A 24,925-nucleotide genomic window follows, 5' to 3' on the forward strand; every position below is an offset into this window, starting at 1 on the left:
TCTAAAATTCAGAAAGTGGAAGACAGATGTGAACTGCAGAGTGGACGATCGGTTTTGATGGTAGTAAATAAGTCAAGTTTTTAAATTTCGTGCCACTTTTCTACATGCACCCTTCATCTTCAACCTTCTGAGTTTTTCATTTTCTCCTCCTTCTCTCTACAATCTTCTTCTTCTCTCTACAAAATCTTACCCTTTTTTCTTCCGATCATCATTCAGGCATCGCTTGAGTTTTCCTGGAGTTAAGGGTTTCAAGTTGCACCGATCAAGTTGTTGGTTTGAACTGGTAAGTTCATTCTTCTCTTAACACAGTTATTTTCTGTCACATGCAAACCAAGATTCTGGTTGCATGAGATTATCATCTTCTTCTATGAAATTCTGATAGCAATTCTGGTCTTTTATTTGGTTTAGTTTCGTAAACCAGGAAAATCTAAGTGTATAAGATTAGTAGTGGTGAACTAGATACTGCAACCGTGAGCGTTCGGCTGAGTTTAGAGGTAAGGGAAGCTTGTAATTTAATTATGATTCTCTAATGATGAATGGTTTCATGTTTGAATAATGATCTTTATAGTTATTTGATTGATATGAACTATCTATGTTAATGTATGTTCGTTGGTATGCAGTGATGTTTTATAAATGGTGTGAACTAGGTAGGAATATGGTTTGATCTTAAAATCTGCAGTATTCTATGCAATTCTGTAATTGTCGCCGAGAGTCATTCTTGACCGTTCGGTTTTTCCTTTGGGCATTCGGTCTGGACTGGATTCTTCTTCTGTAGAGAATTTCAGTTAATGACCGATCGGTTTTTCTATTAGTATACTTGAAAAATAAGCGTTCGGTCTAAGTATAGGTTCCTATTTCTACTTAGTAATCAGCCTAGTTAAAGTACCCAATATAACTTAAGTATTAGACATTATATTTATCCTCAGTTGTAAATAAGTATTTCATAGTTGTATGATAGATCTATTTATTCATTATGTATAAGTTTAGTAGTGCTCGATTTTGAACCAAGCGCTCGGTCTCAGTAGTGTTCGGTCTTGTATTAAGCACTCGGTCTCGTAATTGATACCAATAGGTTTAGGTTAAAAGCTTTTAGTATTCGGTCATGCCTAATTATAAGTGTTCTATAGTGTTCGGTTCAACTAAAAGTGTTTAGTCTGGTTATCACGTTCGGTCGTGTTGCTCATTAAGAATTAGTCTTCCATTCGGTCTTGTTCTTAGGAATGATGTTATCTCTTTAGATTTTGTTCAAGGATGGGATCATATTTTATTGTTCGGTTTGACTGTATTGATGATTAAGTATGATGGTATTTAAAATGTGATATGAATGGAATAATATGGATATGAAAGAGTATTCCAAGGAGGAATATCTCATGGTTGGATATTGGAATGGTAAAGTATGAATGTGGTTATGCTTAGCTGGCGTTTATCCTGATATTCTGTGATTACTCATTCTCAAGTAGAGAGGAGTAAGTCATGTGTCAGAATAACAGGAGGTCCTAGTCCATAAGGTGAACTTGGGCGAAACGGACTAACCTCGGGTGACAGCTGTTGAGGGCATCCCAGCTACTACATCACCCGGGTGCACAAACGTCGTAGCTATACATAATTCATACAGTCGGAACAGTCAGAGTAAAGTGGTCGGTCATTGCATGTATTGTTGTATGGTTATGGTTGAATATGTATGCTTGGTTGTTGCATGATTGACCTCTTGATTTATGTGAATTATATGTTTTACTGAATTAATTAAATTACATAAGCCTACCCTACTTTCCTGTCTTGTCAGGTTGTCGGTCAGGTTATTCTTCATGTTGCAATGATCATCCTGTGGATGTGAGTAGAAGGGGACGAGTGTTTGTTGGAAGAGGCTTTGGAAGAAGTGGAAGTTAAAGCTGAACCTTAAGACCGTTCAATCGTTAGAACTAAATTTTATTTTGTATAATCGTTCGGTGTAAGCATAGTTCTAGAATCGTTCGGTCTAGTCCTTCGTTTTGTAAAGTTTAAATTTTGGAGTATTGTTGTAAGGTCGTTCGGCCATAAACGTACCTCCTTTTCTTTCAGAACTGAACTGTAATTTTGTTAATTGTGAGTATTCTATGATATGGTTTTATACTGTATTTTTGGGATGTTACACATCTTATCCATCTATCTTTACATCTCCCGCATAATCTCCCTCATATCCATCTGATCGTTCGAAGCTTCCTCCAACACAACATTACTCGTCATATTCCTCATGGTTACAATGTGAGCTTAAGGAGTTTATGCTCAGCTCCACGGTGATGTCAAAATATTTCGAGTGTAAGGTCAAACGTTCATTTAAAATAATTTCTTAGTTTTCACACTCCGATGATCTCCTCTCTGTGCTAAGGTAACCTGTTCGTCAAACAATCAAAATATCTACCGAAAAATACTCTCATACTAAAATTAACCAAAGTTTAGTCGGTTAAAACAATTAACGCTATAATAAAAATATAATTAATTTTTTAATAATCATATTTAATCTGTATCTATAATTTTTTTTATAAATTTTTAATTAACATCCATCTAATTATTATCTAATTCTCGGTAAATCTGTTTAGTAACTTATGTTATTTAGATTTTTATCTTATTTTAATTATGATCGATAAATAATCAGTCGTACTATTTCTATCACTATATACAGCTAAGTACATATAGCACACATATATTATAAAATATTAAAAAGCCAAGATAAAAAGACAATGCAAATTTGACATGATGACGAAGGAATAGGTGGAATCTCATTATGTTAACTTTAGAATTTGCGTTTCAATCATTACATACTACAATAGATAAATAAATATACTTTATTGGACCAGTGTTGCAAGAATGAAACAACGTTCCATGAAGGTATAATAGACTTTTCAATTTTCTTTTTAATTTTGGATGAGTCAAATCTTTAGAAATTAACATTTTTTTTACATAATAAACATTTTAAAATGCTAGTTGAATACATCTTCTAAAATCTACAAATTAAAAATGTAGTCTTTTTAAAATATGGATTGAATACACCCTCACGTTCCCGTTCACTCTCACGAGAATTCCACAGTGAAAAAAAATGAATACAAAGCTTTTTAACAATTTCTACGAATAATTTGGAAAATTATTGTACGAAAGGATAGAAAATTAACAGTTTCAAAATTGATAAGAACTTGTTGAAAAATAATAATTATTCAATTAGAAAAAGAGAATACCATACTTACATACTGTGGGAGGTGAAAGTCCACAGATTTTTCAGCGGTAGAAAGAAAACAAAAGCAAAAATCCAACGGTTACGATGAGACAAGGGAAACAAATGGCTGTGATGCGATCCCAAAGTAATCAAAATCTTGGGCAACAAGCAAATCGTGCAAATTTTGAGAACTATGCATTAAATCAAATGTTGGTGGAGAAAATTAATAAACCCTAGAAACACAGCCACTTAGGAATCTGGGTGAGAAAGAAAATGGTGTTATGGGAGATTACCCTTGCCACTGCCTATTTTTTGGGCATCAAGCGAACCTACAAGCTGGCTCTCAGGATTCAGCGTAGGATCCTAGCACCTAAGATCCGTCAATTTGTTCACCGGTATTTTTTTTCTCTTCTTTGATCTGCATCATTTCATGCTAATGCGGTGTGGATTCGTGTTCCTGAAAAAGAAGTAAAGAAATGTACGAAATGGGCGATTTAGATTACAAATAGTGTCAATAATGTTGCTTTAGTTTTATTATGCATGTTAGGACTGTCTTATTAAGTATTGGATTTAGAATGTTATGATTTTATATCTCAGAGCAGGAAATTTTTCATTGCCTATCCTTTGAACGAGAAAGTTCGTGTCTTTGTTTTTTTTTTTTTATTCCTTTCATGTGAATTTGTGATGCTGGACGTCTGAATCGACTTTAGACCTGTCTGGATACAGGGAAAACGGGTTATTGAGAACTTTGTCGCTATATACATAAAACTTATTTTCTAAAGCTCTTTTAGTTTTGTATTCAAACGTGCTTTTAGTTATAAGAATATCCATTTCCCCCCAATTTTTTGTTTTTAATTTCTTGCCCATGAAGTCAATTTTCTGCGTAAGGAAATGTTATGTCCTTCTAGAAGTGACAAGTTGCCGGTGCTGTTAGTGAAAGGCATTTGCGTGTTTTAAAATGTTTAAAACTTGGTGTCGTTTGGAGATATGGAATCTGCTCTGAATGGATTACATTTTCAGGGAAATCATGGGAGGAACACCAAGAAGGGATTTAATGTTTTTTAATAAGTATTGTATCCAATCATTCTAGCTTGCCTCGCCTAGGAGGATCAAGTTTAGTTGTCGTTGCCTTCTATTTCCAGAGGACAGAAAATTTAGAGTGTTCAAAAGAATATATTAGTTAGTCTCTTGGTAGCAGGCGAATTTTCTTGCTGCTAAGTATTCAAAGCATAAGCAGTCAGATTTGAGATGTAATCATTGCGTGATATTTCCCTTTTTCCCTGTTTCCCTATGCTTTGCCATGAACACATCAAAATGATTATTAATGTTAGTAGCTATTGGTAATAATACAATTTCTTTACTTATTTGTTACTTCACAGACGAACACGATCTGTATTTAATGTAGCACTCAAAGTTAATCGGACCATTCAAGAAAGAGACATTACATTTGGTAGGAATATGGGAAACTACATTTTGCAGAGGCTAAATAGAATGAAACCACAGGCTCAAACTCAGGGTGGATCACCCTCCAATGGTGCTCCTCGCCCAAGTTTAAGAATGACAAAGCTTGTATCAAGTTTTTCCAACAGCAAAACTTCTAGTTACTATCAATTATTCAAGAGGAAATCAGGTATACAAAACACCTGGTTCCAAAAACAAAGCATATGGTCAAAGCCTTTCCCCTCCATTGTAACGATGATGCGGCCTCAAAGTCTTGCTGGGACTTCCACCCATTGCAGGCACCTCACTATCAACGCTTCTCATGCTTTTAGGCCAAACTACAGAGTAAATTGGCCAGGTGATGTTATTAGGAAGGACATAATGCAATGGATGTTGCGAAGCTAACATTATATATTCTTGTAGGGGAAAAGTTGGTAAATGCTGGAAATCAGTGCTGATGGAAGCTGCTTTTATTTTCTGTCCCAAACTTTTTTTTTTGTTTTTTCAATAATCTTTGTACATAGTTTGTTGATCTTCCTTTTGGAGTATGAACTTTGTGGGATTGATCTTCCTTTCTAGCAGGTACCTAGGAAATGAAATAAACAAGAATGATTTAAATTAGAATATTCAGGAGAGATCTTGAGGTATATCATGAAATATAAACTCAAACCCATTTTACTGAAGGAGTTAGGAACAATTACGTGCGAAATGAGGTATAGATAACTCCGAATTATTTTTGAGTTGTATGCATGACATTAGGCATTTGCATTTCAAGGAATGTGGTGCCACGACCTAATGTGGGATTATTGCAGTGGGCAAAGTATTTGCATTGCGAAGTAATTTTTTTTTTATAAACTAGGATGTATTGTCCTTCTCTCACTCTGACTTATTTTTAGGATAATGTAGTACTTCTAGTTACGATTTTCATTATAAAGAACTTTATCATCAACTATGTCTATCCTTTTGCACCTAGGTTTTGCTTTTTAAGGCTCTAAACAATCGAGACGACATAGAAGTTATAAAAGCTCAAGAACATATATAAATAGTAAGCAAACTTGTTTTAAGTTGGGTTTCAACTTTGTCCTTTAATTTTTTTTATTTAATTTGGAATCTAAGTTAATTTTTAAATGTCAGTTTCTTTTTACCTTTTTCAATTCAATTTATTCCTTTGTTATGTTTTTTGTTATTACTATCTTTGTTGTCTCCCAACTTAATGAAGATTTCTCAAATGACCGCGTCTCGAACTAGTAAATATTTTCCTTTGCAACACTTTATTATTAAACCACCATCCAAAATTTGAAATTTTGCTATTGTTAATAATTTACGCCATGAACTCGCATTGATAAGAAAAAAAACATAAAAATATTCTTTAAATTAGCATGAAGTTGGGTGACGAAGCATAGTAAGGACAACGGTAGTACAGAAAATAACTTAATTTTTTTTATTGTGTAAGAAAAAGTTAGAAGAAAGCGTTTACATGAAAAATAACTTCAAATATTTAACTGAACAGAAAAAGTTATCCCACAAAACTGAAATATAAATTAAATCATATCATGATTTGACAAAAATTATAAGAATAATGTTCTAGCAGAATAATTGTATATCCAAAGAAAAGTTTTTTTTTTTTCTTTTTATAAGCTATGCCGAACGAGACTTTGATAGAGCAATGTAGTTAAAAAAATATATTAAATTGTAACTTTTTTTGTAAAGAAATTCAAAACAAAAATGAATTAAAATGTGCAATTCTTTTTACTGATTAAAACTAATTCTCGCACCAAGTTCACTGCAGGAGAAAAATATAATTTGTTGTCTCTATTAATCAATGAATGTACCCTTTAATAAATTCATCTCCATCACTAGGTGAATTCTCTATTAGCCTTGTTAGAGAAATGTATCTCTCACTTTCACATACAGATGGATTGAAGGACAATGAATTAGGAAAGAAATTAAATGATTGTATATTGTTGGATGTTTAACACAAAAAACAATTCAAATGGCCACAAAATATTAATGATATACATGTTCCAGATATCTTGATCCAAAATATTTCAAATAAGATAATCTAGAACACTAATCTCTTTGTTCTAGAATGCCCTGTCAAGAAATCATAACTCAATGTTTGTGTAGAAATCAAAAAAAATATAAAAAAAATTGTATATTGAGTGACTTGAGAGATGAAGCAAAAGTGTTATAAATACACACAAAGGTAATCCTAGAAGCTACAAGGAGATGGGCCTAAAACATGAGCTTATGTTAACATCCTCCCTCAAGCTCACAATTAGAGCGATCAAAATGGGCCACCCGGCCCAACTTATCACGGGTTGGTCACTTAGTTTAAACGGGCTGACTAATTGATTTACTTAATTACAATTTTTTTAAATAAAAAAGAATTACAAAATTTTCTATAATTCAAATCTAAACAAATCTCACTCCCAAATTTCACTCCGAACATGGGTATTTAATTAATTTTGAAAATAAAGAACTTAAATAATTTTTTCATGCAAAAAAAATAATAAATATTTTTTTATAAAATTAAAATTAAATTTTAATAAAATAAAATTAGGTAGGTGGGTTGGTGGGCCGACCACGGATTCAACTCGCATGAGCCGGGTTTAAATCTGAGCTGCATAAAAAAAATACAATTTTTTCAAACCCAACCCGGTTCGAACCCGTGGTGGGCTGGGTTGGTCCGTGGGTTGTGACCCATTTTGACAGCTCTACTCACAATGTTAGTGCTAAATACATTATCAAATAAAAAACAAAAGTGTAAAACGAAATATGGCTTGGTAAACATATTTACAATTTGTAAAATCGATGGAACAAACGATAAAGATATAGTACCAAACTGAAGATCGTGACAAGTAAAATGACAATTTTTAGTAGGCTTGATTCGCTTATGGAAAATATGGTTGTTAGCAATATGAATAGTACTTCTTTTGTCACAACAAAGAGGTGTATGATCTTTCAAATAGACAACCATATTTGCAAGTAATCAATGTAGCCAAATAATCTTACAGGTAGTCAAAGCCATTGCAATACTCAGCTTCTATGGATGATCGAGATGTGACATCTTGTTTCTTACTCTTCCATGATATAAGTGAATCATCAAGAAAAGTACATCACCCAATAAAGGATTTTCGATCATTAGGATCACCATTCCAATCCGCATCACAATAAGCACACAAGTCTAAAGACGACATAGAGGGAAGTAAAAGAAATTGAAACTGAATGCCCTGAAGATACATGAGGATATGAAGAACAACAATCCAATGAAATGTTGTTAAGGTTAAACAAATTGACTAACAACATGAATAACAGTGCAAAGTTTGGATGGGTCATAATAAGATAAACCAGACTCCCAACAATAGTTCGATATAAAGTACAATCAATCAAAGGAACACAATTCGATGGGGAATATTGTGCACTTGTCTCAAGGGAGTATCAACAATCTTGTTGTTAGTAAGTCAAACATGTTTAAACATGTTAGCAATATACTTAGACCGAGACAAAATGTAAGACATGAGAAAAATATAGTAATTAGAATAAGGGGGTCTTGAGACTTCAATGTTTTTGTTTGGCAATAGGTGTTTTCGTGTTTACCTCTTTCTTCGAATATAATTGCTATGATATTTATTTGATCTTAATAAAGTGCAACACATGTTTGGTATGTTGTTAATTTGTGGTGTGTGTTATTATCAATGTGATGTGTTGTTTAGGATTGAATGGAGATAGGTTCAATTACTAGGGGGAGAAAGTTAAGGGAAAACCTTAGTTTTTGTTTATTATTTTGCTTAGGGAAAAAATGATGTTTTTACCCTTATTAATTTGGTGCAAAGTTAATGTGAAAGGGTGCATGTTAACATGAGAGAGATAGGAGAGAGGGTCTGCCCTTTTAGAAACCCTAAATTTAATGTGAAAAGGAGAATAAAAGAGAGAAAGTTTCATGTGAGAGTGAGAATGAGAGTGAAAGTGAGAGAGAAGAGAAAGAGAAAGAGAGAGAGAGATGTTTCTTGGAGAATGGAGACTGCACGTGGGAGAGGGAGAAACCTGTGTGGATTGAAAGGAGAAGAAAGGGATTAAAGTTGCTATGATCTCTGGGGTGTAGATAAAGCTTTAATATTGGGCAAGGTGTGAGGAAACTTACCTTTTTTGTTGTATGTTGTATGTTTTTTATTATCTTGAAAAGTAATGCTTGTTTTGATGTATGTGTATGTATGAAAATGTGTTCTACAATATGGTGTCGTGAATATCATAAGGGTTGTTGGGTTTTCTTATGACATAATGAACTATTGTTGTTGGGTTTCCCATGATAACATGTAATGATGATAAGAGGGGATAAATGTATGTTGTTTGGGGTTTAATCATGCAAATATATGTTGTAAAGAGTGGTATGATGATCATATGCAATATGTTGGATTTGTTGGGATTGGAATATGCATAATGATGAATTTTGGATGATTCAAGGGATGTAAAGTATGTATTTAGGTCTATTTACAAGGATATATGAGATTTGAATGCATGTACGACATGTTAAGTATGTTTTCACGTGGTTTAAGGGTGACACATGTTGATTTTGTATCTTGTGTTTTTGCCCATAACGAAATTATTCTCTGAAATAATTGATTATTTGGAATGTTAATCGATTATCTTTTCATATGTTGTGAATTTAGGAATTTTAGTATCCGATTCTTACTTGTTTGACTAGAATGACATTACACTAAGTGTATTATCCACAATCAACCATGTTAATTCGAGATTAAATGATAATTGGACATGTGGCCCAGACCCATTCAAGGAATGGTCCATAAACAATAGTATAAATAGTACATTCAACTAGTTATGTTAATGACGTTCATTAATTATCATATATATATTACTAGTTGACACATTTGGTTGACTTAGAGTTGAAGTATCTTTTGAAGGCATAATTCCTAGTCTAATGAGGACGAGTATCTTTGAACTTGAAATGTTCAAAATACTTTTGAAATCTTCACAATATATATTTAGTTTTGTAAAAACATTCACGAATATCCAATCAGATGATTTATTTTTTTATGAATACAAATTGATTGTTTGTTCTAAAAGGTTCAATTCTTGACCCATCAAATATTAGCCAACTTTAAACCACTAACAAAGCTTGTCAAAAATTAGACCATAGAAATAAAGCTCATGAAAAAGAATGATCATTTCAAAAATTAGAGATGCAGAAAACAAAAACCTTATCTTTCAACTCATTGCAATTTAAGACAGTTTCGTACCATACCTTCATAATCTCACCTCCATTAACTTAAAAATTTACTTTTTAGGATTTTTATTTTAATATTAGATGGTTTAATATGCAAATATTCTAAAATATATAATGAAATATACATTTATATTTCAAAATATATATTTTAGAATATAAAATAAAAAAATTCATTCCAAAAAGTATAAAATTTATATTCCAAAATTATGAAAATTATATTTTAGATTATGCATTTTAGAATATATATTATGTATTATGAATTATATATTTTAGAATATATTTTTTATTTTGTATTTTATATTATATATCTTAAAATATAACTTTTATATTTCAAATTTTAAATTTTATATTCTAAATTATATATTCTAAATTATATATTTTATCTATATGTTTTAAAATAAAATTTTCCAAATTATATACTTCAGAATATATTTTCTAACAAACATAGACATAGCAAAAATGAATGTAGTTCGGAAAGCACATAGCCTTAATCAGCAGGGCGGCACAGTGGTATCTGAAGAAAATAAGAATAAATAAGTAATTTCATTACCCTGGGTTCTGAAATATATGGAGGTGCAATTTAAAGGTAAATTTGCTCCAGCTTACATCTCTGGTGTTCTCAGGCTATCACTTACAGTTTGACATCAACGACGCGTTGCATAGAAGTTTCGCTATTGCGCTTTGTACACACAGTGAGCACCTCTTTTATATCTCTCCCTCAATTCCTAATTTCATCACATTATTAGAGACACATCTCAATCGATTATTTTGTTAACGTTCGTTGTGGTTAAATCAGTGCGTGCTTTGTTTATAATGTCAATTTGATTACTTTTTCTCAAATTTAAAATGGGTTCAACAGTATTTAGGTTTGGAGGATACATATCAGGGCGTGGAGAATTGGGTGTCTTTAGGAACTAGGTTTTGGAGAGAAACGAAAGAGATTATTGTTTTTATTTATTTTGAATAAAGATTCTATGATTTAATAGTTTTCTGAAATCACAATGTTTTTGGTTTATTTTTATAAATTTTATGACTGTCTTATATTTCAACCCATTCCCTATTTTAGAGACTGGAAAATACTCAAGATTATATTGACACAGTGGTGTTTAACGTTAGGCTTGGGTCTGTTTACGTTTTTGATTCTCACATACGTGTGTTTTAGATTAGTTTATTATTGGCACAGTTCGAGTTTGGATTAGTTTATTATTGGAGAAAAACAGTCCAATTGTTTTACATTTTTTTAGAGAACTTTGTGGAAACAACAAGGCAGAAATGATACTTAGTTCTAAGTAACATGAAATCAGTGTTTTAAAACTAGGCTTGCATTGGATCAGAAACTGAATTTGCATTTTTCATTGCACTTCTAATGCAGCTGTCTACTGCAGCTGCAGCTGCCGCATGTGAAATTTGCAGTAAAATTATTAGGCAAAATATTCTTGCTCCCTTATTTAATAAATAGTCCTTCATTTGGCATTTTTGCTAGTGTTTTTCTTAATTATCCTTCAAATTTATTCCCACTTTAAATTATTCTTATTGCTTTTTGAAAAAAATTATGCTCATCCCCTTTACTATGCCATACACCCTTCCTCTGTCACTCCCCCACTCACTCCTTCTAATTACAAGTCAGGCTTGTTGAAAGTATTATTCTTTGAGATAGAAAAAGGCCATTTAGTGTCACTTAAATCATTTAACTCTATTGGGATTCTTGGAGTACAGTTTAATTTTATGCCATTATTAATTGAAATTAACTAATTTAGCTATTGGTCTGGATGAATTATGTTTTTCTCTTTCTTATGTATAAAGTTGGAGGTAGTATTGTTAGAGCTAATATACCAATAACTTAATTTCAACAAGTTGATATTTTTACCATGCCCAAGATAAAAGTTGTTTTTGGACATTACATTATTTTCAATAAATCATGTTTTTATTGTGATTTACGAAGGATAAGCAGTTTTGGTTTATTTAGTCATGTATAGGTGCAAAGTATGCATTGTTTGAAGGTAATAGTTGTCAATTCATTCTGTAGAGTAATCCTATTGAATCAAAAACTTCTGATTGTATCCAAGATGAACAAAAATCATTACAGTTTTATACGTTTCCACAACTGTTGCAGAACTACTCTGTTAATTTCAAATCAATTGGTCCGTCCAATAGTGGCTTTTTTTTTGTTACTATTGGAGCCACTATCTGCAGAACTCCATAACCCTTGGACCACTGCTCTTTAGCAGTTTTTTTTGTCATGCCTGGTGTTTTTCTGGTACACCAAGTGCTTGCAGGCACCCTCTTTTTATCTGTGCACCTGTCTGCATCCACGTCTCTTGTCATGCTGGTCTGCTGATCTGCTTTGTTCTGATTTATGATTGAAAACTTAAACCTTATGAGTTAAAATTAGTGCAGTTAATAGTTAAGTTTTTACTGTAGTTCAATACAATTCAGTGTAGTTCAGTTTGATAGAATAAAAAATAGTTCAGTTCAGTTTGTCTGAATTATTTTTTGGTTCAATTCAGTTTAGACGAACTATATTTTGGTTTTATGCAGGTTTTAACAGTGTACTTCAGTTAATTTTGTCCACTCTTACTTTTGAGTACTAATGCTTTGGGTGAAAATATTGTCTTTTCTATCAGTCTTAAAGCTGAACTTCTGAAGAAACTTCCAAATTTTCCAAAAGCATGTTGTATCAAATTTTGTCAAATTTAAGAATTCTTTTCTTCATCAAACTTGTACTAGCAGACTTTTCAATTGTTCTGTAAAACAATAGAAGGATACCACAACATTCGATTATATAAGGTTTGAATATTTCCAAGTCATTGTAAGGACTGCAACACTTACGTGTGCATAGCGCTAACAATATTTTGCTGATGGTTATTTACTCTTGATTTATTGGAGTACTTTGAATGGGCGTTTCTGTTAGCTAATACTTTGAATGGGCATTTCTGTTATCTAATACTTTGAATGGGAGTAGTTATTTGTGTCTTTTGTTGTCAACAGGGAGTGAGAGCAATCAACGGCAACATGGAATTAGCAGACAGAGCAGTTGGATTTCTGTTATCCGTTATGAGCTTGTCAATATTTACCTACTATACATTTTGGGTTATCATCCTGGTTAGTGACTGTATTTTAAATGAATGATGGTTTTCCCCTTTTATGCTTAATTACAATTTTTATTTGTTGCTCCTGTGGTCTTTTCAGCCTTTTGTGGATGATGATCATTTCGTTCACAAGTACTTTTTACCCCAAGAGTATGCCATACTAATACCAATTTCTGCTGGCGTTGCACTGCTTTGCTTCTTAAGTATATTTGTTGGAGTCGTGATGCTCAAATCCAAAAAAAAGAAGGCTTGATTTTTATTTTCCGTTTTGTTGCACCAATTTTTCTGAGTTTTGAAAGAGACAGCGAAGGTATTAGTGTATTTTCGAACATTTCATTGAAGTTAAGAAAAGCTTTACCTAGACTGTATTGTTTGTCTGCAAATAAGACAATAAGGCATGACACAAAATTGTTACACTGGTTGTAAAGTATGATACATTACTGATTGTGAGAAATGATACCCGACACCAATGCTGAACTAGAGCACAGAACGAACTGATAAAAAATTAAATCAATCAATTATGAAAGTGTTGCGATACTTAACTATAAAGGGATGATTAAACTGTGTTTTATAGGAGAAAAGAAATTCTAAAATGTACAATAATAATATTCGTGTGGAGAATTGTGTATCACTTAACTACCTATTACTTCACTTGTGACTGATCGTAGCATTGCCAGTTGAACAAGTAAGCCGGAGTAAATACCACTTTCATGGATCACAATGGATGACAAAATACAGGGGCTTTTTTCTTGCAACCCACCTTTTTCTTCCCGCGCTTCCAAACTTTCCTAAATTCCAATAATGACCTGTTTTGATTTTGATTGGATAAAATTATTGTTACTCTCTCTCCTTATTTATCTCAGCCTTCACATTTAACCTAGTTGCACTCACCCCTTACACTATCTCCCTCAGCAACACTTTGAATTTGTGAATTCGCGCATTCCACATAACTCTTCCTTCTTACATCTCCACAAACCTTCTTCTTAGCGTATCACGTCCTAAAGAGGAAAGTTTCTTTCTTTTTTTTAATTTTGTATTTATTATTAATTGGAAATAATTTAGAAATGAATGGAATTTGAAATCCAATGATTTAGATGGTTAACTTTTTAGTTGATAAGTGAAACAATTTAGAAATCTGTAGTAAGATGTGAGATTTGTCAAAGAAAGCACTGGATTTAGAGGGTAACTATTGGATTCTAAAAAAACATCGAGTGTATTAGATTTTGAAATTCGATGAATTAGTATATCAAATTTTGAAATTTAATTAATGTGTGTATCAGATTTTGAAATCCGCTGCAAAATATAATAAAAATAAATATCATATTCAAAAAACAAACTTATATATATCTTTATTTTAAACGAAAATAACAAAAATGAAGGAAATTAAAAATACAGGAAGAAGGCCGCCAAAATATAAAGCATGATTTGGGCAAAGGTTGACAAGTCTTATGTTTTGCATCATGTAGATTGAGATTGTTTTGTTTCTCAAATGGGATCTTTGTCGATGAATATATGGTTGTTTTTCTTGAACGATGAACATGCATGAAAACCTAGAGAATTGTTTAACTCTTACTAAATTACCAACCTTTGGAAAATACACCTTGATTCTGTCATTGTTATTATTTTTTCTTTTAAAAGGTGAGCAAAGTAACGTTTTCATCGCAGTACCAACTACCGAGAACGAAAACAGAACTCAATTAATAAAATGAATAATTGAACTGGAACTAATAAAAAAGGAAAGGTTCTTCTCCATGGAGCTTAGATGGAGTCTTAAAACGTCACCAATTTGTTGCATACAATTGATTGAGCTGATATATTTTGAGTATAAGAAAATATAAAGACGCAATAGATTACAAATTGTTATTTTTAAGATGTATATATTTACAACTTTTTTTTTTATCATTTTTTCTCTTTTCTCACTAATCAATAATTAATCCGAGGCTAAAGGACTAGTCAATAATTGTAGGAGATCAACTTGTTTATATTAGATGATTATGCATTATATACCATTTTTTTTCTAAAATTAAATTATGTAATAAACTTTATTGGTTGATTTAATTAAAATATTTGATTGGGCATTGATAACGAATAATGTTGGGTTGTTAAAGAGAAAATGTTAGGAGTGGGTTGAACTTGGTCTTCCGCGTCCCTTTCTAGTTGACTAATGATCTGCATACATTTTCATTTTATCTACATTTATTATTTACTTATTTTTTCTTTCTATAATTTTTTTTTTATCACATTATATAACCTACAAACTTATCATTTTTACTCTTTCTCTAAGTACATGTTAAATGTTAATGCACTTTTTTTGTGTCCATAAATTATTTTTCTTAATTCAGTTATACACGACCCTTATTATAAAATCTTCCTCTCATAAAAGCAACCTACAACCTCGATACAGAAATCCTAAGCAAGAGTGATCAATGAAATTTCATTTTCAATTTTTAGATTAGTAACTCCAAGACCCTCATCTTGATCCATTTCAACATAATGATACCCTTTAGTTCAAATGAAATTATGAATCTGCCTTTTAATTTGCTTTAACAGCAGTATCGACCATTAGTACACCCTAAGAGAATACATCATAAGATCTTCAACCACAATATATTAACCAACTTAATATGCTCCCATCATGCTAAACAATCTACCTTTTCAATTTTGCAATTGCAGTTTTACCTTATCATTGGAAATGTTTGGCCTTTGGAGCATCTTTGAAAATTGGTACACCAAGATAAACAAAAGAAACAGATCCCTTAGAAAAACCAATGTGTTGCACAACATAATTAAAAAAATTGAGAAGAAGCTTTGTTACTTGTAAAGAAATTACTTTTTTCTTTGTTAAACCACTGATGATGTAAACATTAATTTTCAAAATGTAATCGATCTATCAATACTTGACATATAAAAATTAAACCTTTCTAACATTTACATTTTAAAAGAATTTTCCAGGATACATTTTTAAATTTGTTTTACAAAATTTACTGATAGTTTGGCCTTCTGATCTACAAGAAAAGCAAGCTAATTTGACGTAGCTTGCAGTGTCTTAAAAACTTAGGAAAGTTTGTCACTATTGTCTTTACAAAAATATTCTTATATGATATATACTTAAAGAGGGAACGAAAGTAATAAATTTACAAGGTTTGTGATATAATAAGAAGGGAGAGATAGAAAGAAAAAAAGGTGTAATAAGTATAGACAAAATCAAGGTGTAAGTATATTATTACTTTAATGCATATTACGTAAGTATTGTTCACCGTGTTAACTTGTTTCCTACGTTGTATAGTAGCATAGAGTGAGATGAGGAAAGAATCAACAAATTTAGCAAGTGTAGAAATAACATGTCACAAGTTAGAATCAAAATTTGCTTATAATCCAAAGAGCAAAGACTGGTATAAAAGGTGAAAAAGGAAAAGGCCCAAAATTTCATATATTTTTCATGGAAAAACAGAATAACACAGACACACTTTTTTTTTTTTTTCTAGAAAAATTAAAATGTAATATACCTAGAAGAAAACTGTCAAGGCCAGGAATTATCAAAAGCGGCAGAAGTAATAGCGTGAGAGAACTCCTGAAAGTTGATCATCCCATCGCCGTCGGTGTCAGCCTCTCTGATCATTCCGGTCAGCTCCTCCGCCGTGAGAGCGTGGCCCAGCTTCGCCATGGAGTGAGCCAGCTCTGCCGCCGTGATGAAGCCGTTCCCGTCCCGGTCGAACATTCGGAACAGCTGCCGCAGCTGCTCCTCCGTGTAGGGCGATTTCGCCGGAAGCAGCTCCGGCGCCACCAGCGCCACAAACTCGGAGAACTCCACCAGGCCGTTGTTGTTCGTGTCCGCTCTCTGGATAAACACCTCCAATTGGTCTGCACTTGGCTTCAGACCTAACGATCGGAGAAGCGAACTCAGCTCCAACTGCGTGAGGCTCCCGTCGTTGTTCCGATCGAAGGTACGGAATATCTCTCGCAACTCCGCGATTTGTTCTTCGTCCAATTTCACCACGTGCTTCTTGCTCATCTTTTCAATCGATCTTTTCACCGATTAAAATATTTATTTCTTCAACTAACATGCATGCAAAAGAAAGCAAAAGAAAGGCAGTGCTAATTTGATTCTAGATCTACACCACTTGTGTGTGTTTTTGTGTTTGTGTTTTGTCCAAGATATTAAATATGGTTGAGCTTCCTTTTCCAAGGAGTTTGCCCAAATGTCGGATCTGCTTTGAATGTTCCAAAGAAGAACAGTTCAGAGGTTAGTTCAATTTTTTATAAATAAAATAAAAAATGAAGAAGCTGAATTTGTATGATTGGTGTGGATTTTACATGTCAAAGTCAAACTATATAGAAAAGGTTTGTGATTAATGATGGGTAATAATTAATTGCATTGGTTGGTTGAGAATTCATTATTTTTCCATGTACTTCTTCAAAGTTTTCATTATTTTAATTTTGGAACTGCAGAAAATTCTTTTTTTTTCTATACGGATGAACTTTTGATTTTGAAGAATTGTTTGTGTTATATTTTAGGTATTTTTATTCTTAAAAGTCTGTTTAATGTATTTTTAGTATATTTTAATATCTAAAACTATTTAAATTTATGAATTTTAGGGAGTTTTCTAGGTTAGGAAATGGAGGAAGTTCGGTATTTAAGAAAGTTTAATGGCGAAATTGGAGGCAGAATGGCGGGAAATGCGTGAGCAGTTCCCACGTTATCCTTGTTGGGACGCCGTCCGTCAGTGTTGGAATAAGTGTATCACTCTTTTGACCTTAGTGGGCGCATTTGAATAGTGGAGCACTTGTCATGGTGGCCCATCAAATTTCCAAACTTTGTTTAGTGGTTGGTGCTATTTTTATTACTGTTATTTTGAAATTGAAAAAAAAATGCAATAGTTTAAATAATTTAATATCTAATTAATGTATTTGAGTTTTGACTTTTACAATTTTTTTTTAAAATTTTTTTATATCCTAAAATTTTAAATTGTTATTTTTAATTTCTTATAAAAGTAACCGTTTCTTTGGTTTTGTGTAGAAACTTTTTAAATTGTGGTTGAATGACTTTCATAACCTTTTTTAGTTTTAATTTTTGTTGATTTCAGTTGCATTATATTATGTATTTTCAGTGATGGCTAGATTTATAGTCATGTATTTTGTTTTTTGATGATTTTTGAAAGTTGGGACATACTTGTTGTACTTATATATGGAAATTTATGCAAATTTGATTTCTTTTGATTTAATTTAGACTTTTGTAATAGAGTTTATGATTTAATTAGAACCCACATAAGTCCCATGCATATATATAGCCTAAATGCTCTAATCAAATGTATTGAATTCATTTATTTAGCTTTTTCAATTTTACAAATTGTTTTTTTTCTATTCCTTGCTCAAATTTTAGAATTGTTTTTTTTTCTCTATGTTGTGTTCTTTGTTCTTCATCCATGAAGAAATAATTCTTGAAGTTTAATTCATAGAACCAAAGATCATATAGTTTAAATTGAATTTTACACTCAACTTTTAACGTTTTGAGTTTGTTTGTCTTTCCTCTAATTTTAAATTTGCACTATGATGTAATTTGCTTTATGATTTTAGAAACCAAATTACTAATATGCATTTGAATTGATGATTAAATACACGTTATATCCAATGATATTTTTATTGATTTGTATTTGTGATTCAATTACGTCTTTTGATTGAATTAATTGATTAAACTAGTTAATCTTTCAAACTTGAATTTTAATATCTAGTGTGTACTATAATAATATGAATCTTGAATTTGTGAATTGACCATTCATTTTCAATTATTTTTGTTTTCAATCTCCGTGTGTCATTTTAAAAACTGCTGAAATTATTTTTAATGAGAAGAATATTAAATATTGAATACAATAAATATTAGATTTTTTCCTTCAACAACCACTTGGTTGCTTGTGTATTCTAGCCTATTCTTGAATTTGTTAACATTTTAGAAAAAAAATTGTTGAAATACCATTAACAAATTCCAAAAGCTCACCACCACCATAGGACAACATTAAGGTCAAGTGTCTTACATTGCCTCGTATCAAGACACATGTACAATACTTTTGCATCATGTTTAAGTGTTTAGAATCAATACTTATACCACAAGTCATGTTGTTTGAGCATCCTTTTCAATACTTGAATGATAACTTTTAAATAAGAGAAAATTGTTTCGATATCTCTCACTCAAGTTGCAAGTCAATACTTAAATTATATTCCATGTTGATTAAGTGACTAACATATCACTTCAACAATATAAGATATTTAGTATATGAATTGACCCTTCCTTAAGCAATAATATGTCGCTCAAGCAGTATTAGGTCTGAGATCAACTTAAACAATAGAAATGCAACATTTTTTGAAAATTCTTTATTCTTATCATGTGTACAGTATGACCGCTCGGCCAGTCACGGACCGGACGATCAACATACCCCTTGATCTAATGCGAAACGATCAGTGGGTTGGTTAGTCGGACTACACACAAGATTAACAAAAAGAATAATTATGTTAACGCTATGTCAGGTCATTACTGTTTGGGTCGGGATTAGGCTAACATTAATCAGAAGCCCATCCCAAAATCTATAAATATAGGTTTGATTACTTTCTACCATGGTGGAGCATATGCTTGAGGTGGAGCTTGTGCTTATGGTGGAACCTATGCCTGTGCCTATGATGGAGCCTGTGGTTTCACCTATTATGTGCAATATGTTCAATCACAGCCTCAACCATTGGTGGTTAATGATGATATTATGAATTAATCTTCTTGTGTTAAGAATGTAGACATATTCCTTTGCTAATATGACTTCTTTGAAGGATGCCACTCCCATTGACAATTCTAGACCTGATTCATATAATTGCTTTTGATAAAGTAAGTTCAGAACTTTTATAAGATATTGTTATTGAATCTCCTACTTAAGATAATTTGGTCGTTAATGAAGAACAAACTTGTCCCATTACCACTAAGTGTGAAACCACATTCATTGTAAATGGATATACCCAAAAGTAAGGGATCGACTTTACATCAAGTGGATGTCAATACGAATGAATGGCTTTTATTGCACATTATATTAGGAGCTTTATCAAATGGATGTCAAGACGACATTTCTCAATGACAACATTGACGAGACAATTTATATGGTGCAACAAAAAAACTTTGTGTCACGAGACCCAAAGAATATGATTTGCAAGCTGACAAAATCCTTTAATAGACTAAAATAGGCATCTTGTTAGTGATACTACAAATTTCAACAAGTAATTCTCTCATTTGGTTTCGAGATTAATCTTGTCGACAATTGTGTGTATCATAAATTTAGTGGGAGCAAGTATATTCTTATAGTATTATACGTTGATGACATCCTACTTGTCACTAATGATATAGGCATGTCGCATGAAAGTGCAAGATCGTAATATAGTTGCAAATAATCCCAAAACGTGAAATTAGAAAACAAAACCCCAATTTGAAAACCCTAACTTCCAAATCGCATTAACAACATGTAGAGGAGAAACAAGAGACAAGAAATTTCCAAATGAAAACCCTCAACCCCAAACGAAAACCCTAAAATCCTTAAATAATAAGATCACGAAAAACCCTAACCATTGCGCCACCAACCCGCAGATAAAAAACCAGAAACATAATTGAATGAAGGAAATCCAACGTTTCTTGAACAAAATCCCAAAAATAGAACCCCAATTCGAAACCCTAATACGAAAAAAACTAGAACAAGAAGAAGGAAAGAAGAAAGGTTCCCAGCGATACCAACCCACAAACAGAGGAGAGGAAGGAGGATGGTGTCTTCTTGCAAGACAAGGAACCCACACTACTGGGTTTGTTCGAGAAAAAGGAAGTCCCGAAAATGCAAGTCAAGATTTTCTAAGACTCTGATTAAGGTAAAGGGTAATTAACCTCAGCGTGCCACACAATGAAGAAGTGGACAACTCATTCAGTTTTGGTCAAGGGGCAACTACATCGTTAGAGTTTTTAACGGCATCAGCAAAAAGGACCAACTTGAACCATTTTTACACATTATGAGACAATTTTAAACTTTTTATAAAAAGTAGGACCACTTTAAACAAACGTTACAAATTGAGAAACTAAAATAGGTATTAAGCCAATAAAAAACGTACACCTACCTTTGTGGTTGAGAGAAGATTATAGGGACTTTGTTATTTTTTGTCCTTTCACCAAAATCCCTACCTTAAGTGTTGCAATAGCGGATGGTGCTCGGGTATTACTTCAAAGGTTAAGCAGTTTCCTTGGATGCTTCACAATACTGATTTTACATCAAATATGTTTCTTATACTCTTGGATGTTATGATGTGGTATAGGAATTGAGTGGTTGGTAGACCCGTCAATTTGACCCCCCTTACATAGTTTGACCTTGACCCACATGGATTGAGGCCAAAAAAGCTCATAGGATCAAAAAGCCTCTCAAAGAAAAAGTCTATAGGGAGAAAATATCTTCAAAAACCTTGTGGGGCAGGACCAACCTATAGGTTTTTTTTAGAAAAAATATTCATTTTAAATATAAGAAAAAATGTAATTAATTTCTATTTTGTTGCAGAAATAGCTATTATAAAAAATAAATTGAAATCCTTAAATAGTAGTCAAGAAATGAATTGGCAAAAATTATAAATAAGAAGAGAAAAATCAACTCTATGCATGCTAAGCCATTGTGAAAAGTTAAAGAGAAGAATGAACAAAAATACTTATTGTTGTTTAGAAAAATAAAAATAAGATAAAATTGTTTTTGAATGTTAAAGCAGGTTACTATTTTTTGTTTTTTTAATCAAAATACTTTTAGTTATTTATTTATTTTTATTTTCTATTTTGATTCACTTTTTTTTATAATGACATTGAACTTGACTAATCATACAATTAACTGGTGTGAGTCATTGTGTTTTGTTTTCTTTGCATGGTAATATCAGCAAAGTACAAGTTTTTTCCCCCTTAAATCAATACTCTTGTTATGGTATAATCACGCGACTATCATAATCATTAATAATTTAATACAACTAAAGAAAAAAAAAGGTATTTATGAAGTCCGTTTACTATTATTGTTTAGATTACACTATTTTTGTATGGTTTTAAAAGAGTTATATATAGTCTACACTTTTAAGAAAATTTCATGTTTCCTTTTTATTTTATTTTAATGTAAAATTGTCATCAATCATACTGGGTCAATCTAAAAAAATAATGTAAAACATTCTTATATATTTTTACTACTTTATAAAAAAAATTAAATGAAATAATTGCTTTAGAATAATGTCTTGTGGTACACATAAAATATCTTCCATACACTACACACAAAATAGAAGAATCAGACAGAATCTTTTAGAAAGATTTAGAATAAAAATTAATCAAGACTATGGGTTTTGAAATTGAATCATTAAATTTTAAAATTTTTATATATAAGATTAAACAATATTGTTCTATACAAATTTGGATATATTTAATTATCCTTAGACTAATAAAATTAAATTTTAAAGCATCAATGATTAAATAAAGATAGATTCATATTAAAAAAATATATAAGAATTTGTCAACTCATCTAAGTAATAAAAGAATTTTCATATAAAAATATATAATTATTGTCAACACCCAATTTCGTCCAAATTGACTAAATAATGAGTCTCTTTTGATTTTGCCTTATTTTATTTTCTTTATTTTTATTTTTTATTATTTTATTTCTTTAGTTTACTTTATTATTTTTTATTATTTTATCTTTTTTGTCTTTATTGGTTATTCTATTTTATTTTACTATTATTAAGTTATTTTACTTCATTTTATCTTCTTATTTTAATTTTATTTTACTATATATATCATTTCGTTTTATATTATTATATTAGTTTATTTGACTGTATTTTTATTTAGTCTTTTCTGAAAAAAAATAAAGAGAAAAGGAAAACTTATAAAAAATAGCAAATAATCAACAAAAAGAGGTTTTACTTAACCGTTTGCGTTTCCAACATTGTCAATTCTTTTTTTGGCTGAAATCTTTTCCTATCAACTACTTTTGGAAACAAATATTTGGCCGGATCATTTCCAATGGTAAAAAGCAAAGTTAGTTGCCGTAAATGCAAGTGGTTGCTGTAAAAGAAAGGGCATGTTCTTTGGTAGGCAACAGAGTGTCAGCTGGAAGTCCCTGATTTTGGCCTCTTCACGCAAGGCACCAACATCATTCAACTCTGACCAAAAGCATCCACCTCCACCATGTTTCCTAAAACAAAAATAAAAAAATATCCATTCACTCCCAATTCCTCATCTTCATTAGCATCCATCGTTCACCTCTGGCCATTCTTCATTGCCTCCAACACCCATCCTTTTCATCCGAGGCCTCCATAACCTTGGAGCGACACCTCCGTTCTTGACACACAAGACTTCATTATCACCCTTCATAATTCCTCACCAAACCAGGATTCACGACACATACTCCTATCCCACTCACTCCACAGATTCATCTCCGCATCACACAATACTCAATCCTCCTCCATTCTCTATCAATGCTAGCAACTCATATACACCCATCACCATAGCCATATTCACACTCACGGCCATCACCGAAACCCATTTTCCTTCAGTGCATACTGAACTTATTCTTCTTATTTACCTCCACAAGCATTTTATCATCGAAACTCTTGAAGCATCCAACCTTCTGCTTCCATTTTCATCACACTACAACATGCCCCAAGTTGGAGGGAAGACATATCTCACAGAAAAAAGAAGGGAGCAGCATCACCGGTTCTAGGAAGCGCCAGTGGCTGCAAGCTCGACAAAACGTGCCGACAGGGCTGAGGAAAGAGCCATCATTGAATTGGGACAAATTGAACCGGCGAGTGGAAGCGTTAATCAACAAGTTCAACGCGGAGAATGGTGGAGTTGCAGGCAAACTGACTAAGGCCGGTATTCATGAAGAAGAGAAGGGTAGAAGGGGGAAACCCATTGGCTCTAGGCAGCACTGGCGGCAGGCTCGACCGTGGTGGCGACGCGATGGTGGTGGAGAGAACCTCTCGCGAAGAGAGACGAGAGAGAGGCAATGGCGCCGCGGTTGGAGACGGTTACGGTGGCGCTTGGGGTTGCCGCCGACGCCAAGACTGGAAGAAGTGGTGGCGCGGTGGCTGGTTCGGAGAAGCTTGGCGCGGCAACCAGTGGGGTCTGTGGCGGCGATCAGCGCACGGGTGGCGCCCTGGTTTGCGGCTGGCGGCGGCCGGTCTGGCGGAGGCGGCGGTGTGCGTGCGGAGGTGACGCCCCTAAGCCTCTTTGGTCCTATGCGGAAGAGGAAAACCCTAAGCGAATGGAAAAATGAGATGAAGTTGGGGAACCCCTAATGGGTTTCTGATTGGGGTCAAGAGGCCTTGGGCCTGGTGTGGGTTGCTTCCTTTTTCTTCCTACTGAGAAGCAATTCCTATTCACACCCCCTTCCATTTGGGCTGAAGCCCATTCTATTTCTCCAAACAAAAAATAAAAAAGGAATTGGACCTGGACACACATTTCGGGATGCACCACCATTTTCATCTTTACACCTTGGCAGATTCAAAGTTGGAAAAAAAGGACTTTGACCCAAACCAAAGGAGCCTCAACTTTACTCCGCACCTCTGGTTTTTATCTCTGCACCCCTATTCTTGTTGGGTTGTTCTCTTACTTTATTTTTATGCTTTTGTTTCTTTATTTTTATTATTATTTGTTTGGTAATTAGTTTTTATTGCATGTAAGCCCTTTGTATGATAGCCCCAACCCCTTTGTTTTATTTTAAACTTGTTTGTTTCGTTCTCCATAAAAATTACAAAAAATATTAAAATTATAAATATTTTAAAATTACAAAAAAATATATTTTAAAGGTTAAGCACACGTGTGACCGCTCGCGTCGTCCTTGTGCTAAAAACCTTTTCTTCTTTTTTTTAGAATAAAATTACAAAAAATATACGTTTTGAGGGTTAAGCACACGTGTGACCGCTCGCGTCGTCGTTGTG

At 32.7% G+C, this 24,925-nt stretch overlaps 3 protein-coding genes across 3 annotated transcripts; 2 read left to right on the forward strand and 1 right to left on the reverse strand.

Moving 5' to 3' along the window:
* The first annotated feature begins 3,350 nt into the window (after positions 1 to 3,350).
* Positions 3,351 to 5,274, forward strand: LOC108333941 (uncharacterized). Its single transcript, XM_017569468.2, has 2 exons — positions 3,351 to 3,582; positions 4,567 to 5,274. The coding sequence occupies exons 1-2, from the start codon at positions 3,461 to 3,463 to the stop codon at positions 5,030 to 5,032; spliced, it is 588 nt and encodes a 195-aa protein (XP_017424957.1). The 5' UTR covers positions 3,351 to 3,460; the 3' UTR covers positions 5,033 to 5,274.
* Positions 5,275 to 10,338: 5,064 nt separating this feature from the next.
* On the forward strand, positions 10,339 to 13,322 carry LOC108337413 (dolichol-phosphate mannose synthase subunit 2). The gene is made up of 3 exons (XM_017573937.2): positions 10,339 to 10,564; positions 12,861 to 12,974; positions 13,062 to 13,322. The coding sequence occupies exons 2-3, from the start codon at positions 12,885 to 12,887 to the stop codon at positions 13,212 to 13,214; spliced, it is 243 nt and encodes an 80-aa protein (XP_017429426.1). The 5' UTR covers positions 10,339 to 10,564; positions 12,861 to 12,884; the 3' UTR covers positions 13,215 to 13,322.
* Positions 13,323 to 16,332: 3,010 nt separating this feature from the next.
* LOC108340909 (probable calcium-binding protein CML18) lies at positions 16,333 to 17,225 on the reverse strand. Its single transcript, XM_017578478.2, has one exon. It carries the CDS (start codon positions 16,971 to 16,973, stop codon positions 16,482 to 16,484), a length of 492 nt encoding a protein of 163 aa, XP_017433967.1. The 5' UTR covers positions 16,974 to 17,225; the 3' UTR covers positions 16,333 to 16,481.
* Between the last annotated feature and the right edge of the window lie 7,700 nt (positions 17,226 to 24,925).

Source organism: Vigna angularis, chromosome 1, assembly GCF_016808095.1.
Source record: "Vigna angularis cultivar LongXiaoDou No.4 chromosome 1, ASM1680809v1, whole genome shotgun sequence".
Taxonomy (NCBI): domain Eukaryota; kingdom Viridiplantae; phylum Streptophyta; class Magnoliopsida; order Fabales; family Fabaceae; genus Vigna; species Vigna angularis.

What these genes read in the sequence shown, in the direction of transcription:
- LOC108333941 (XM_017569468.2), top strand. Translation starts at nt 3,461, where the DNA reads ATGGTGTTATGGGAGATTACCCTTGCCACTGCCTATTTTTTGGGCATC. An exon ending in ATCCGTCAATTTGTTCACCG is followed by an intron (nt 3,583 to 4,566) that starts GTATTTTTTTTC and finishes GTTACTTCACAG; the next exon opens with ACGAACACGATCTGTATTTA.
- LOC108337413 (XM_017573937.2), top strand. Translation starts at nt 12,885, where the DNA reads ATGGAATTAGCAGACAGAGCAGTTGGATTTCTGTTATCCGTTATGAGC. An exon ending in CATTTTGGGTTATCATCCTG is followed by an intron (nt 12,975 to 13,061) that starts GTTAGTGACTGT and finishes TGGTCTTTTCAG; the next exon opens with CCTTTTGTGGATGATGATCA.
- LOC108340909 (XM_017578478.2), bottom strand. Translation starts at nt 16,973, where the DNA reads ATGAGCAAGAAGCACGTGGTGAAATTGGACGAAGAACAAATCGCGGAG.